The sequence below is a fragment of the Coregonus lavaretus genome (assembly GCF_964263955.1).
Source record: "Coregonus lavaretus genome assembly, chromosome: 9".
NCBI lineage: Eukaryota > Metazoa > Chordata > Actinopteri > Salmoniformes > Salmonidae > Coregonus > Coregonus lavaretus.
The window spans coordinates 23,838,183-23,856,113 of NC_139996.1; the positions used below are offsets into that span (position 1 = coordinate 23,838,183).

The following is a 17,931-nucleotide window of genomic DNA, read 5'->3' on the forward strand; positions in this document are numbered from 1 at the left end:
ACACCATTTTGTATACATCTGGCCCTTCATTGGACACTGTGTTAACAAATCTCAAAACGAGCTTCAATGCCATACAACACTCCTTCCGTAGCCTCCAACTGCTCTTAAACATTTACATTTACATTTTAGTCATTTAGCAGACGCTCTTATCCAGAGCGACTTACAGGAGCAATTAGGGTTAAGTGCCTTGCTCAAGGGCACATTAACGTCATTTAGCAGACGCTCTTAGCCAGAGCAACTCACAAATTGGTGCGTTCACCCTATAGCCAGTGGGATAACCACTTTACAAACACTAGTAAAACTAAATGCATGCTCTTCAATCGAACACTGCTGGCACCCACCCACCCGACTAGAATCACTACTCTCGACGGGTCTGACCTAGAGTATGTGGACAACTACAAATACCTAGGTGTCTGGGTAGACTGTAAACTCTCCTTCCAGACTCACCTTAAGCATCTCTAATCTATAAGGCTTCCTATTTCGCAACAAAGCCTCCTTCACTCATGCTGCCAAACTTGTCCTCGTAAAACGGACTATCCTACTGATCCTTGACTTTGGCGATGTCATTTACAAAATAGCCTCCAACACTCTACTCAGCAAATTGGATGTAGTATATCACAGTGCCATCCGTTTTGTCACCAATGCCCCATATACTACCCACCATTGTAACCTGTACGCTCTCGTTGGCTGGCCCTCCCTACATATTTGTCGCCAAACTCACTGGCTCCAGGTCATCTATAAATCACTGCTGGGCAAATCCCCGCCTTATCTTAGCTCCTTGGTCACCATAGCAACACCCACCCGTAGTATGCGCTCCAGCAGGTATATCTCACTGGTCATCCCCAAAGCCAACACCTCCTTTGGCCGCCATTCCTTCCAGTTCTCTGCTGCCAATGACTGGAATGAACTGCAAAAATCTCTGAAGCTGGAGACTCTTATCTCCCTCACTAACTTTAAACATCAGTTGTCAGAACACCTTACCGATCACTGCACCTGTACACAGCCCATCTGAAATTAGCCCAGCCAACTACCTCATCCCCATATTGTTATTTATTTTGCTAATTTGCACCCCAGTATCTCTATTTGTACATCATCTCTTGCACATCTATCATTCCAGTATTAATACTAAATTGTAATTATTTTGCACTATGGCCTATTTATTGCCTTACCTCCATAACTTGCTACATTTGCACACACTGTATATATTTTTTTCTGTTGTATTTAAAAAAAAAAAAGTTTTACCCCATATGTAACTCTGTGTTGTTGTTTTTATCGCACTGCTTTGCTTTATCTTGGCCAGGTCGCAGTTGTAAATGAGAACTTGTTCTCAACTGGCTTACCTGGTTAAATAAAGGTGAAATAAAATATCCAAGTTTGGATGTGGCCTTTTTCAAATTTACTGTAGCAATGGCATCAATGGTTGCCCTTAATTTGCTGTTAAAGTTATTAACTAAATCATCACAAGAGGAAGGCAGAATAGGTAATGGAGTATTGTTCATACACTCAATAAAATCTGTAGCAACTTCAGAGGTAAGATAGTGTTTCTATGGGCAACAAGGTAGTAAAAAATACACAGTGGTGATTAGGGCTGTGGCGGTCACGAAATTTCGTTAGCTGTTGATTGTCAATCAAATAACTGTTGGTCTCACAGTAATTGACCGTTAATGAACATTAACACATTTAGCATCTCCTGGCTTCCACACATAGCCTACAAGCCATTTAAAAAAAGTATAATAAATCCATTGTCATGACTCTCATGTGATGGTCCCACATGAGAAGCCCAAGATCAGAATACAGAGAAGCAACAGTCTACAGATCTCTCTCTCTCTCTCTCTCTCTCCCGTGGTCAGTTTTATGATGTGGGGGGTTTAATGACCCCTCGCGCCTTTCCTAAATGGTTTGCAACAAACGACTCCTTGTTGGTCTTTAGTATTGGCGATCTGAATGTCTCTGTGTTACAGGGACAGATTGCTGCCAAAACCTTTTTCTCCAAAAGATTGGACATTGGAACGTTATTTCTGATATCTAAGTGGTTGGAATGGTTGGTGGGGATCTAAAGAATAATCATGTCATATTGTTTATTGTTTTGTGATGTCATTAAGGATGGTATTACTAAATAACTGTATCTCTGGAAGTATACACATTTCAGTTATCAGGTTTGCATCTACTGTAGGTCCTGATGTGGCTATGCCAAATGGCTGTGGGCTACACTAGTTCATTTAGCAGACAATATTAGCTTGTAATTCCATGGCATTATTTTATATTATTTTATAGTATGAATAATACAATTGAACAAAGCTGAATAAAATATAAATATTTTCTCCAAACGATTTGACAGAGTGCGCTATTATCTGTTGAGCGGTTAACAAAGAAATAGCCTTCATTTCTCAGAACAAGAATAGACTGACGAGTTTCAGAAGAAAGTTATTTGTTTCTGGACATTTTGATCCTGTAATCGAACTCACAATTGCTGATGCTCCAGATACTCAACTAGTCTCAAGAAGGCCAGTTTTATTGCTTCTTTAATCAGCACAACAGTTTTCAGCTGTGCTAACATAATTGCAAAAGGGTTTTCTAATGATCAATTAGCCTTTTAAAATGATACACTTGGATTAGCAAACACAACGTTCCATTGGAACACAGGACTGATGGTTGCTGATAATGGGCCTCTGTACGCCTATGTAGATATTCCATAAAGAATCAGCCGTTTCCAGCTACAATAGCCATTTACAACATTAACCATGTCTACACTGTATTTCTGATCAATTTGATGTTATTTTAATGGACCAAAAAAAATTATAATATTGAAAACAAGGACAGTTGTAGGTGACCCCAAACTTTTGAACGGTAGTGTATATGTGTTGTAAATGTATGTGCAGCCAGAGAAGAGAGGAAAAGAGAAAAGGGGCTGACTGGACCTGGCTCTCATAGTTGAGATTAACCCCCAGCCTTAATGAAGGGGGCAAGGAGGGGAGGAGAGGTGGGAGAGAAGGAGGATGGTGAGAGAAGAAGAAAGAGAGGAGGTAGAGATATACAAAGGACACAGGGAGGGAGAGCGAGAAAAAGGGAGAGATGAGAATATATAGAGGCAGAAAAAGTAGGGGGTGTAAAAAAATGAGTGGCCATCAGTAAATCCCAGAGGGGAAGGCTTTGCCCTCTCTGTGCAGGAATCCATCTCCTACTGGCTGTGTTTGGCCATGATCCTTTCAGCTCCACCACAATGCCTCTCTCTGTGTGTGTGTGTGTGTGTGTGTGTGTGTGTGTGTGTGTGTGTGTGTGTGTGTGTGTGTGTGTGTGTGTGTGTGTGTGTGTGTGTGTGTGTGTGTGTGTGTGTGTGTGTGTGTGTGTGTGTGTGTGTGTGTGTGTGTGTGTGTGTGTGTGTGTGCAACGGGCTTGTTTCTCTCTCTCTTTTTCGCTGCATCTCTCCCTTGGCCCCTCCATGTCTTTCCTGGGCCAGTAGGAGTGTGGCGCTTATGAGCAGTCTGTGTCATAGAGGAGAGGCCAGAGAGGATTGTGGGGCTTACAGAGGGAGTGTGTGGCTTTATTTCTGTTGTTACAGCTCTGTCTCAGACACACTCCTTGTACAGCACAGAGGAGAGGAGACTCTATTTCAACATTAAAGGAACACATTTCTATTATTATAGATATTGATCATCACAAATACATCAGGAGAGAATAATAAGAACTAAGAGGAGGAACGGAGAGGAGAACATAAGAGGAGAGGCGGGGAGAGGAGGAGTGCAGAGTTTTGGGAAGTATAATGGGTCGGTGTCAGGTGCAGCCCAGACACTTAATGGATGACTGATCAATGGGCTTCTATAATTAATACCACAGACCAGGATGAAATATTGATTAAGGCCTTGCCATCTTTCTTTCTTCCGCTCTCTATTCTCACTTTCTCTCTCTCTCTCCTTCCCTCTCTCTGTTTCTCTCTCTCTTTCAACTTCAGATTAAACCCCCTCTCTGCCCCTCAGACAGTCCCACTCCAGCAAAACGGCTTCCCTGAAATCTACAAAAGAATAAGAAATGATGCCGTGCCGTTGTCGAGCACACATTGTTGGACGCACTGACTTGAAACAATGCTATTAGGAGATGAAAATTGCAACCAAGTCGTTACCGGCGAGATCTATCGCTGCACTGTACAACACTCATTCTCAACACCATGTAGCCTGTATCTATCCCCATCTGGCTTCCCATCCGTTAACAAAGACAGCTTTCTAAAGGAAGATGCATTCGACATGATGTTTTCATATTTGATATTGCACACACTTTTCTTGACAGAAGGTTGCATATAGTGCCTTGACAGTTTATGACGTAGACTGATCGAAACGTTGTCATTTTCAATCATTGCAAAGGCATACAGTGTCCGGGAGTCACTGCTCCCTTCTACACATGTAATATCACCTGAACGTTGCTGGCCTGGGCGTGATTGAAAAGTTCCATTAACGTTCCTGGGCCAAGAGAGAGCAAGTCTGAAGGCTGCTCTTTAGGGCCAACCTACTGTACATTGTTCTCCCTCAGATGTTTATTGTATTGTACAGCGTCAGACTGGGCCAGGACTCTGAAGGGGCCAGATTGATTAGTTTGATTTCCCAACCTCCTAGCAGACTGCCTCTGTCTCTGCCTGCCCACCTTGCTTTCACCCAGACTCCATTACCCATCGATTTTTCTTCCCTCACAAACACAAATGCAAAGGCAAGGTCAGAGAGTATCCTTTCAACTCCTCAGCCTTTTCCTCCCTCACTCACTCACTCACTCACTCACTCACTCACTCACTCACTCACTCACTCACTATCTCTCTCTCTTTGTTCTCTCTCTCGCTCTCTATCTCTCTATTTTATTTTATTCCCCTCCACTCCCTGTCACTCCTCACTCTTGTTCATGCATGCTCGTCACGACCTGGTCTACCTGTGCTCAGAGACTTATTTTCTTATGGAGCGAGGGAGAGAAGGAAGGAAGGAGGGGGTGAGGGGGGATATGCGGAGGGGGAAGGAAAATAAGGAGGTAAAGTATTGGCTGGGGAAGGAGAGGAGAAGGGAGGAGGGATGCTGTTAGGAAAAGTATTTAATTAAAGCTAAAACTATCAGGCGCTTCGCTGCTTGGAAGTTTTATGGCAATTAAGAATGTTCTCTAGTATAAGGTTTAGGAAGGATTTGAAAGGAAAAGCACTCACCCATGAAGTCTGTGTGTGGGTGCGTGTGTGTGTGTGTGCCTTTGCGCCAGGGGCGTCAATTGGCAGGTAAAGATGGCTGTAGTAGATGGCTTGGGCTAGGTACTGTAACTGCTGTTTGACTTGACATGAAACTAAACTAGAGTTTTAATCCCGGTGCTTAGCTAGTGCATAGCAGTGTTATTACCACAGGTGGACTCCAATCAAGTTGTATTAACATCTCAAGGATGATCAATGGAAACAGGATGCACCTGAGCTCAATTTCGAGTCTCATAGCAAAGGGTCTGAATACTTATGTAATGTGGAAAAAGTCTAGGGGTCTGAATACTTTCCGAATTCACTTTAAATGAAGCTACAGCAACAAGGTAATAATTTCTGGAGTCAATTTAGCTTGTTTTTTGCTGTTCTCCAAATTGCATTTGATAGTTTTTAAATTGTGTAGAAATGCTGTAAATAAGCTTCAATTTTATTTTCCTGCTGGTATTAGCCTTACCTGACTGCAGGCGCATGCGTTTTAATTTGTGCTGCTAAACTGAACACCCCCACTGACTTTGAAAGCCAATCAACACAAAAAAATTAAACTGGAAGGGGAAAAACTTGGCCCAGAATTAGAGAAGTTCAACTAAGAGGGAGCGCATGGTGGGAGAGTGGCGAGAGGGAGCGAGTGGGAGAGGTTGAAGGACAATGCTCTGGAAAGGAAACAAGGAAGTACTTCCATTTAGAGAGGTGGAGAGTAAGTGATTCCAGGCAACAAAACAAAGAGAACACCTTCACGGAGGAATAAACAAGGGACATTTAATAACAGGGTCTGAGTTTTTATTTTGTGAAGTCTCTCCCCTCTCCGCTCCCCCTCTTTTACCCAAAACTATGTAGCTTCTCTAATTAACTTTGATTGTTTTTTATGTCCTGAGAGCTGAGCTCTGCTCTGCCTGTGAAGGACGAGGTGACCCCAAACAGATGTGAATGCAGCTATAAGCACATTAACTTCCCCCCTCCACACCCTTCCACTCACCCCCCCCCCCCCCCCCCAATCCAGTTTCTGTGCGACCGCCTTGAAATTACCATTAATGCGACTTTTTCAACTAATTCTGACAATGTAAGCTTGGATCGGACAGTGGCTGTGGGAGAAGGAGGAAAGGTAGCAATGACAGGGCGCATCTCCCGGACCAGGGGTGCATCTCAGCAGTCTTAAATGGCTTCCTTTCCTCGTCTCCTGTCCTTCGTATGAGTAGATGATGAAGGAAAGGAGCAGACAAGGAGTAGTGGGTTGAGACTTGAGATCCATGTAGCCACCTCGTACCCACAAACCATTCTCATCTTGAATTCTCACTTTCTTAGGAGGCCAAAATAAATGTAAGGAAGACATGATACGTGAGAAACAGACGGCAACATGTTTAGATTGTTTTCTACAGAAAAGTGAGGGCGAGTGAATGAAAATGTATTTTTTCTCCCCAGAGTTTAATGAATGTGATATACCATCCATGCAGAATGGGCTTTAAGCACTCAGGGCCTCCACTGTGGCTGTAAACAATGGCGGTACACACACAAACATGCACACAAACACATGCACACACACACACACGCAGACTAGATGCTCCAGTTTTGAGGAATTGCATTTCAGCAAGGAGAGGAGAGAGTATGCGGGTGCTCTGCGTACCCCTCCTTCTTCCACACATAATCGCTGCAGCTTGAAAGAGCTCATAAATCAGCATACCACAATGGATTGTTGGGGGAGAAATATGTGCCCCTGGCATTTTACATGGTGCGGTGCCAAGCCATGGACAATAATAATTATCCTTGTTATTCAAAGTGGAGAAAACACATGGGAGATGTTTGGGTGTTGGCTGGCTCAGAGATATGCTGTGTACCCACTCACTACACCCCTTTCCTGTGTCAGTGTTTCAGAGGGTTGAGGCCTTGCTTTGTAATGCTGGGTTTTACTAGAGCCGCCTGTTATGTATGCAGTGTCTGAGCCCACATATGGGTGGCTAACTGGTTACTGGTGGTTGCTAAACTGACTGCTTAGTTGACTATGCCACCTACTTGCTCTCGTATGAGTTGAATTACTTAGACAGAAAGTTAGATCTCTTCCTATAGCGTCTGAGTTACTAATCTTTTGTGTTGCATACATTTTCCAGAGGGAATTAAACTTTAAATGTGGGATAAATGGTAAAGCACAGATTAAGAAGTAGAAGTTCTGAAGGATAAGTGTTTAGAAAAATGTTTCATGTTTTCAGCTCTCTCTCTCTCTCTCTCTTACTAAATAGAAACCCGACGAGCTGACTATTCTGCGTTGTTAGTTGCACATCAACTGCCACCCTACCGCCGGGTGGCCTTATTACTCAACACAATGCAACACACTTGTGAGGTTTAAAGTTCCCTTTTCACTCCTCATATCTAGCTTTAACCCAGCTTTGGTCGAACGAGCATCATCTCTCTCTCTCTCTCTCTCTCTCTCTCTCTCTCTCTCTCTCTCTCTGTCTCTCTCTCGCTCTCTCTCTGTCTCTCTCTCGCGCTCTCTCTCTCTCTCTCGCTCTCTCTCTCTCTCTCTGTCTCTCTCTCTCTCTCTGTCTCTCTCTCTCTCTCTCTCTGTCTCTCTGTCTCTCTCTCTCTGTCTCTCTCTCTCTCTGACTGTCTCTCTCTCTGTCTTTCTCTCTGTCTCCCTCCCCCCCTGATAGTCTATTTCTAATCTAGATAATGCTCTCAGAGGTGCTTTGATTTGCACTGCAAGCGTGTCCCACTCATCTTGCCGTAGCAGGTTTGGGTCACACTATGGGACGGACTCCATGGGTCTCTGCAAATCCAATGCACTTCTCAAAACGCCTATCCAGGCCCTGGAAACTAATTATCTGCTCTGGACTGAAAATCAGTATCAGTAACCTAGGTCTTTTCTGGTTTGACTTCTCTCCACACGTCTCCCTGTCTGTCTTCTGCCTGATGTAGCTACTTTCTCCACAGTGTTTTCCTCCTCCAGAGAGGGGAGATCAATGTCTCTAAAGCAGGCAGATGAAGTTAGGTGCTGCTGGGGTTAAACAGGGCTGGGTGATAGGGGTGGAGGCTCGTCAATCTCCTGGCTATCCACTGAGATCTGTGCTCTGGCCCTCCCTCCGTCTACCCTCTGTTAGACTGATCGATGGTGGATCTTTACTAACGCTCCCCTCCACTATTTGTTCTCTCTTTGTCTCAGTCTGCTTTCTGTCTGCTCTCCTTCCTAACTGTTTTCTATTCTGTTTCCAACCAGTAGCTCTTAAGCTGAGGGGGTAGGTCTATAGATAAAGTGCAAAGAAGTACTGCAGGACAAGTAGAACTGATACATTCACTGACCTTTAGTATAACAGAACTACATTTGTAACATTTTATTAGAACTGCACCATTGCCAGAATAACAATAAGAAGGATCCCTTAAGGCCATGAATGAAACGCTAGCAGCATCCTGTAATATACACTGGTTGTCTGGTAGGGCCCACATAACACATCCCTCTATCCCTACCATGCTCCTCCTGCCTCTCACTCCTTCTCCCCCCTCTCCCTGTCCTGTTCTTCATCTCTCTCTCTTCTTCCTTCCCTCCCTTTCTCTCCCTCTCCTCTCCATCTCTCTCCCTCTGTCCTTCCCTTCTTCTCATTCTTTCTTCTTTCTCTATCTCTTTCTCTCTCTTATTCCCACAGCTCAACTCTATTATGAGACACTTAAAACTGCAGCATCATTCATCCATATACATTTCTGCCATCATCCTAATAACAGACCCTTCTCCCCCTCCTCTACGTCGCGCTCTACCCCTCTCCTCTCCTCCCCACAGCCAAGATAAAGTCCAAGTGTGCTCCGACGTTCTTCGCCTGTGCCAACGGGATCCACTGTATCATCGGGCGGTTCCGTTGCAATGGCTTCAGTGACTGTCCTGACGGGAGCGACGAGAAGGATTGCAGTGAGTATCCCACAGCAACCACCTCCCATCCCATAATAACCCTGGCAACCACACCCCATCATGACCTTAATGTACAGTATGTCATGGAAACCACTCTCTATTTAGCCACATACTGTATTTAAACTCTGGTTGGTCTTCTGGACCTACTGTATGATCAGTGCAACTTGTCCTCTTGTTAGCAGACACCTTAGCACTCTACAGGGATAGGGGATAATTTGGGAGGCAGCTTTAGCTGTAGTATAGAGTAGTGGTGGATTTGGGAGTGGGCTCACGTGGCTCCCTCCCTCTGTTCCTGTTTCTCTCCATCTCAGCAGAGCAGCTTCTAACGAGCCAATCACTCTCCATTGTCAGAGACACTGTGCCTAGCCTGCAGGCCCCCACGCTGACGCACATCTAATCTAGCCATTTAAATGGAACTGCGCTCCCTCCGTGTGCTCTGTGCTGTGAACGCCGCGCTCTGAGAACCGACCGCTACGTCTCTACTGCCTAATTGTCTGGATCTTCTTACAAGATAATTCCGCCTCATTCTGCCCAGGCTTGGAACAAAGGCCAAGCAGCACAAGCGTGCAAAGAGGAATCAGAAGTGTTCTGAGGTCTCTCATGCTAGTTGGATTTTTGTATCTAATCAAAAACCCAGATTTAATGGTTTTACTGTATCTCTCGATGCGGTGTGATGCATACATTTTTTTCATTACTTCCCTCTTGATATTTCTCTGATAAATTGTTAAATTGGACCGTGTTAAAGGTTTTAGATTGATGTTTGAGGTTTCTATAGTTTTTTTTGGTTTCTTCCACTTCAGTTTAAGGAGCTGGTGGTTATAAAAACGAAACAAAAGAATGCCTACAGTTTGTTTATCACATACCTAACCCCTGACCTCTAACCCCTGACATCCAACTCCTGAGCTGTGTTGTGGTCCTCTCACAGCAGGTAACCCGCTGGTGTGTCTGGAGGCCCGCTTCAAGTGTCGTAACGGGCACTGTGTGGACCGCAGTTTCCTGTGTAACGGACAGGACAACTGTCAGGACAACAGTGACGAGGAACACTGTCTCACCACCGCAGGTAAGGAGCTACACACTACATAGTAACTACCCGCTAGCTACATGCTAGCTACACGCTAGCTATACACTAACATGGCTACATGCTAATGGTTTCACAGTCACAAGGCACCATTATACTAGCATCCAACAGTGCTCACTAGGATTCAATACTTTGCTACCACTTGCAATCCAAGCCAACTTTGTAAACTTTAAGTCAGAAACAAGAAGATAGCTTGTTGTTCCTACAGAGGAAGTTGACATGCACATGTGCCTCCATACACATCTGCCAGACCTCCGTGGCCATCCTGATATAGGCCAGAATCCGGATCCATCGGGTGGGAACCGTGTGGAGGTCTGCTATCAAGACAGAATACAGCACAGCAGAGAGGAGAAGCTCAGGGTTTATTATCCCTCTGTGCTGAGGAAGAGGAGGGGGAAATTAAACTGCATAACACACACACCCACAGGCATACACACACACAATCTATGTCGTTGCCCCCCCCCCCCCCCCCCCCCCTGACTTTGCCTCTCTAGAATAAGAGCAGAGGTGCTGCAGACGACAGATAAGGCACACAATATCAGCGTTAAGCCACCTGGACTCATCCCACACTCCCTCTTCCTCTCTACACTCCCCATCTCCTGTAGTTAGAATGCTGTTTGGGTTACCTGCCTCTGAGGTGTCTGATAATTACATCTAGCCTGCTCTCAGCGTTTTATCCTTCCCTTGTTTTATTCCTGCAATCTGATTTAGTCCATTTGGCACTGTTAGACAGCCACAGAGGATGGCCGCTATGTTGTTTATCTATGTATTTATTGGGTAACGGGTTTTTAATTTTTTGGAAGGGGAAGTGACAAAGTGGCAAACAATGCAATGTAGCAATATAAAATAGTGATGAGGGAAAAAATCGATACAGTTACAAATCTCAATATTATTTTGGATGATATTATATTGATACTTTGACTCCATGTATTGATTTGTAAAAAATAAAAAGTGGGAGCATTTATTTAATTTTTTGCAACGTATTGTTAAGGGTTTATCATAGTCCAAAACGTGTACACGTATGCACAGCAGTGTCCTAGAATATTGGACCGTTGGTTTTCATACTTTTTAGAATTCTTAGCGCAGATCAAACAATTTCTTCAACGGTCAACACATTCAAATGAATAGAGGATGCATACCGGAGACGCGTTGGTTGGGAATTGTGGGGAGGTGCGCGTTCAGGCTGCGCTTCCCCTGCAGATGGTGGTCTCAGAGCTGCGGAGTGATTTCACAATGGGATGCCGGACTATCGCTTATCTGTATCTGCAGACTATGATTTACACTTTCACCAGCGCTACTCGGCTATACCTGCGCCAAAACTCAGGTATTTTACATCCTATAGCTTTTTCTTCATCTAAAAAAAATTAATGTGAGCCAACATGTTTTCAGCACTTTTATTTCCATGACTGATCAAAACTATTTTTCTCTTGTCTCTCTACAGCACACCAGGCTGGTCTCATAGACTAGACGTAACATAGTAAATGAGAATTCGGGACACTCAAATTAGTATGAAATGATAAGTTTGGTATGGTTACATAAGACAGAAGGTTACTTAAGGTAAAAATGAAAGGCAGGTGGATGGGTGGGCGTATAATGCGAACGTCTAGCCACCCAAAGGTTGCTTGTTCGAATCTCATCACGGACAACTTTAGTATTTTAGCTAATTAGCAACTTTGCAACTACTTACTACTTTTTAGATACTTTGCAACTACTTAGCTTTTTAGCTAACCCTTCCCCTAACCTTAACCTTTTTAGCTAACCCTTCCCTAACCTTAACCTTTTTAGCTAACCCTTCCCCTAACCTTAAACCTTGAACCTAACTCCTAACTCCTAACCCCTAAACCTTACCCCTAGCCTAACTAACGTTAGCCAGAAAAAATTTGAATTCATACGTATAAGCAAATTCATAACATATTGTATGTTAAAGTTTTGGCTTTGATACCGGCAATGCCTTTCAGATATAAAGAAAAGTTGGAAAACAAGTTGGCAGTATAGTAAAGTTGGCGGAAAAACGTCTTGCGATGTAATCTAGGAAGTGCATGGGAAGATAGAGAGAGAGAATAGAGAGCGATAGAAACAATTGGAATAAAAGGCATGAGAGGTTAGAAGAGAGGCTAAGGGGGATTGGAGATCAATTCAAGGAGAGGGATAGTGCGAGTGAGTGATGCTGGAGTTGAGATAGAGAGAGGTAGAGTGAAATGGGAGCCAGAAGAGGGGAATTGAATAGATAGAAGTGAGTGAGAGGGATAGTAAGAGCGAGAGACAGGGAGAGAGGGATAACAGTAGTCTGGAGTCGAGCCCTGAGGCAGAGAGAGGGAGGGGGAGGGCTCTGTAATTCAGGAAGCAGAAATAACATTAAAGCCCATTCGGCAAAGCAGCGTTTCCTTTTCCTCACAAATCTGTATTTGGGTGCACGGTGTTGGGGGCGGTGTGTGTTTGACCGCCCTCTGCCTCGTCACAGCAGGAGAAGAGCCCGGGGGCACAGACGTCCCTGACACACACACACAAACACACTGGGGACCAGAGAAACACTCTGCATACCTAAGCACCAAACACATACACACACACTAAAGCAATAATACACCCAGTATAACTCCCTGACCTTCAGCAGTCTAAAGTTTGTGAATTTGAAATAGTGTGATACATGCAGAGAGCTGTGGATGAAGTGTTCTCTGTTAGATGGAAAATTGGAGAGTGTCTTAACAGTAATATTAATTCACAGAATGGAGGAACGTTAGTTCAAATCTGCTAAGAAGGGACATTCTTTCAAAGTATAGCCATTTAATTGTTTTAGTAGACTAATGACACAGTGTGTTAGGCATGATGACGCTGGAGTGAGTCATCCTCAAATCTGATGAGAGAGAGAGAGTTAAAGGAGGCTTTGATGGTTGGGAAAGCTTTCAACTGGCTTTGTGGATTTCTGAAGACATGGCATGCTTTGTCTGATTACCACCATCAAAGGCTTTTGTTTTGGCACGCTCTGTGTGTGTGTGTTTGAATAGTCAACACCCCCCTTCATAGTAAACTGTAGACATTCAACAACATAAACATTTTCAAATAGAGATTGTCATAAAATATTTACATTCCAAACAATATCCAGGAATTCAGAAATGCAGTGGGGATTATGCTAGTGTCTTCATGTAGGGTAGAGCACACAGGCTCAGAAAACATCTTCATTATTGCTCCCATTCACATCCACTTTCTACCAAAGCTCTGTTTCATGTCCCCAGTCCCAAACCTTACTCCTATTTCAGCATCCAAGGAGCATTTGAATACAGATGTCAAATCAAATCAAATTAAAGTTTATTGGTCGCATACACAGTTTAGCAAATGTTATAGCAGGTGCAGCGAAATGTTTGTTACTTGCGCCTAACAATGCAGTAATAAGCAAACAAGTACACAAATAATATTTTTTTTAAAGAAAAAAAATGTCGGAACGAATCCAATTAACAAACCAATTAGCACTGTAACAGTAATCCAAATGCAATCTATACGTTTCTACAAATAATAATAAATAATATATACTAGGAATTATATGTACAGCAGTAGATATATTAGAGTGAGCTATGTCAAGAATCCAGTATATAAATAAATATGTGGTGTGTATAAACAGTGTAACTAAAATACAATGTACAACATTAGAATGAGCTATGTCGAGAATACATTATTTAAATACACAGTACAAAACCCCATGGCAAAATTGATAGAATTGCAGGAAATTATCTTCCGGACATGTGTGAATGGTGTGTATAGACAGTATAGACAGTATGTGAATAGAAAAGTTATGTATAGCAGTAGTGATATAGGATGTCATGACTAGAATACAGCATATACATATAAAGTGGGTAAAACAGTATGTAAACATTAGTAAAGTGACCAGTGTTCAATGACTCTATGTACTGTACACAGGGCAGCCATATCTAAGGTGCAGGGTACACAGCAAATTTGAAAGTGTTAATTTAACACCAGGCGTGTTAATTTTAATACTCGTCCAGTGTTTATATAGGGCCACTCAGTGTTAATTTAACACTTTTGGTAGTGTTCATATTGAAACACTCTCTGAGTGTTAAGATATAACACTTCAGGTGTTGTTCAAATGACCTATTGGAGTGTTTTTTTAACACACATCCTGTGTTTATATAGGGCCACTCAAAATGTCAGATCAACTTTGACAACAACTTTGTCATAAACTCCATCAAACACAGTGAATGCATGGTAATGTTCACTGAAATTATCAGTATGCATCTTGTCCAGCAATAGGTATACAATATTGTCAACCACAATGATCTTAGTTATTTTACAAAAGACTGGCATTTTATGCTCCATCTTACTGCAAACTAACAGTCCCTCTCTGTACTCTGTGCCATCCATCTTAACCCAGCTGGTAGAGTAAATGGCTTTCTGCATAGAGACCTGAAGTGACACTGCCAACTCCTCACCACCATTAAAATCACTCAGGGAAAATGCTTTCATCATTCCATACTCAGTATGTCGCAATGGTGATCTCCCAGTGATGGCCTATAGCAAATTGGTGTTTTTTGGCAAGGGACTTAGTAATGTTCTTGAAGTTTTTGAGGGTGTTCTTAAAGAGTTTGTGCTTTGCCTCAAACCTCATGCTCCACATATGTAATAATGGACCGATTTGTCTTATGCATGCTGGGTAATGTATCATAAAGTGATGTTTGGGTATCAAGTTTTTATGTGGGTACAACTGTTTGAAAAGTGTGTGGTGTTCAATTATCAAATGATTCAGATACAAAGTCATGCCCTGGCTAAGAAAAGGGGAAAAAACAATGTTGATTATTTGCAGTAAGAGGAGCAGCAAATTCCAGTTTTCATTTCCTGGTGGAACAACATCACCCAAAATCAAGGGAACGTTTCTCACAAGACACAGAGTTTGAATAGAATTAAGTGCTATGCTATTTCCACTGTAGTCAAACGAGTAGATTCTAGAGAGAAGCACACGTTTCGAAATAAAATGTTCAGAGACCTATTCAAACAGAACTTGAGCGTGCATAACTATTCACCCCCCCAAAGTCAATACTTTGTAGAGCCACCTTTTGCAGCAATTACAGCTGCAAGTCTCTTGGGATATGTCTCTATAAGCTTGGCACATCTAGCTACTGGGATTTTTGCCCATTCTTCAAGGCAAAACTGCTCCAGCTCCTTCAAGTTTGATGGGTTCCGCTGGTGTACAGCAATCTTTAAGTCATACCACAGATTCTCAATTGGATTGAGGTCTGGGCTTTGACTAGGCCATTCCAAGACATTTAAATGTTTCCCCTTAAACCACTCGAGTGTTGCTTTAGTAGTATGCTTAGGGTCATTGTCCTGCTGGAAGGTGAACCTCTGTCCCAGTCTCAAATCTCTGGAAGACTGAAACATGTTTCCCTCAAGAATTTCCCTGTATTTAGCGCCATCCATCATTCCTTCAATTCTGACCAGTTTCCCAGTCCCTGCCAATGAAAAACATCCCCACAGCATGATACATGTTCTCGGGGTGATGAGAGGTGTTGGGTTTGTGCCAGAGATAGCGTTTTCCTTGATGGCCAAACAGCTCAATTTTAGTCTCATCTGACCAGAGTACCTTCTTCCATATGTTTGGGGAGTCTCCCACATGCCTTTTGGCGAACACCAAACGTATTTGCTTATTTTTTTCTGTAAGCAATTACTTTTTTCTGGCCACTATTCCGTAAAGCCCAGCTCTGTGGAGTGTACGGCTTAAAGTGGTCCTATGGACAGAGACTCCAATCACCGCTGTGGAGCTTTGCAGCTCCTTCGGGGTTATCTTTGGTCTCTTTGTTTCCTCTCTGATTAATGCCCTCCTTGCCTGGTCCGTGAGTTTTGGTGGGCGGCCCTCTCTTGGCAGGTTTGTTTTGGTGCCATATTCTTTCAATTTTTTAATAATGGATTTAATGGTGCTCCGTGGGATGTTCAAAGTTTCTGATATTTTTTTATAACCCAACCCTGATCTGTACTTCTCCATAACTTTGTCCCTGACCTGTTTGGAGAGCTACTTGGTCTTCATGGTGCTGCTTGCTTGGTGGTGCCCCTTGCTTAGTGGTGTTGCAGACTCTGGGGCCTTTCAGAACAGGTGTGTATATATATACTGAGATCTTGTGACAGATTATGTAACACTTAGATTGCATACAGGTGGACTTTATTGAACTAATTATGTGACTTCTGACGGTAATTGGTTGCACCAGATCTTATTTAGGGGCTTCATAGCAAAGGGGGTGAATACATATGTGCGTGTGTGTGTGTGTGTGTGTGTGTGTGTGTGTGTGTGTGTGTGTGTGTGTGTGTGTGTGTGTGTGTGTGTGTGTTAGCACATCTACAATATGTGTTCTGATCGCTTTCGCCCATGTGTTTGAATGGTGATCGCCAATCATCTAAGTTATTGTTATTCTCAAATGGCAAAGAAGGAATTTAGGCTTTTGAGGGTAGATAATCATTAAACTGAAAACTTGTGACAAAACAATTAATCTTCCATTACAGATTGTTCTATAAGAACCTGTTGAAGCTGGCTTCAAAAGTTTGTCACACACAATTTTCTCTCTTTCCTCTTAGTAAAACTCCAGAGAGCCTCTTTTGAACTCCAGAGAAGCACTCAGACTACAGAGTATAATCTACAGCTCTATATTTAATAAGTTCTTCTTCAGTGTGAAAGGAGATTCACGGCTGCATCTGCTGCTTTGCATAGGCGTTATGCATGAGAAACCTGGATCCCCGGGCCAGCCGTTTACACCAGCTCATAAACAGATACATAATACTCATTTCCACCTCACCATTAGAGTCCACAGTAAAGCACCCATTAGGGCCTCCAATCACACTGATATATAGACTGAATGGAGAATGTCAGTGATTACAGATTCCTGGGTTGTATTCACCACTGGTGGTATCTTTCTGCTTTTAATGGCTTTTCAGCCTCCATATCCCACATTGATTTCTGCAGAAGTTTGTGCCAGAAAATAGGCGCAGTAGTTTAAAATGACAAGTTAATCCAAGGGTGTTTTGGAGGTGTGTGTGCGTGCATGAGTGTGTGCGTCTGTCTTTGTGTGTGAGGTATGGGTCTGTGTGTGTGAGGTGTGGGTCTGTCTTGTCCTGTCATTAACACAGAGAGCGAAGGCAGAGACAGTGGCAGAGGAAGAATGGTGTGGGAGTGGAGGGCAATATAATGGCTGACGTTACTGCCCAGGGAGTTCAACTAGGAGAAACGTTTAGTTTGTGTGTGCGCGTATGTGCGTGTGTGTACCCAAGTTTCTCTTCCCTCTATTGTTCTCCTCTTGCCCCCCCCCCCCCCCCCCCCATCTTCCATGTTCGTCCATTACAAGTAGCCCTCTAACCTTGACCGTGGATGAGTGTTAGTGTTCATGGAGCTCCTTGTGTTAGGACCTAACTGTCTTGGCCATGCCCAGAAAGAGCACTCCCCCCTGGGCTTGTGTCTGTGTGAATCCCTATGTCCTTGAACCAGGGCCAGCCATTCCACTCTGTCTGAGCTCCCCGAAATTAATAACCTGTATCTGCTACATCTAACCCCATTCAGTCACCATGACGATGGTGGTCAACTGGCAACCGGCACCCACGGATGTGAAGAGGAATTCCAGTCGGGACAAAAGCTCTACTGTTCTTATTACCCAATGCCCTTCTTCTCTAGTGTGTGTGTGTGTGTGTGTGTGGTGAGTGGTGTGTGATGTGTGTGGTGAGTGGTGTGTGATGTGTGTGTGAGTGGTGTGTGATGTGTGCATGTGCACGTACGTG

At 43.4% G+C, this 17,931-nt stretch overlaps 1 protein-coding gene across 2 annotated transcripts in view; it reads left to right on the forward strand.

The window, feature by feature from the left end:
- ldlrad3 (low density lipoprotein receptor class A domain containing 3) overlaps positions 1 to 17,931 on the forward strand; it is a 138,730-nt gene that overhangs the window by 80,600 nt on the left and 40,199 nt on the right. Inside the window, exons 3-4 of one of the 2 annotated variants that reach the window (XM_084168550.1) lie at positions 8,967 to 9,092; positions 10,018 to 10,152. In XM_084168550.1, the coding sequence (XP_084024676.1) occupies positions 8,967 to 9,092; positions 10,018 to 10,152 (261 nt within the window). The remainder of the gene's footprint in view (positions 1 to 8,966; positions 9,093 to 10,017; positions 10,153 to 17,931) is intronic. The other variant, XM_084168551.1, reaches the window with a different exon arrangement.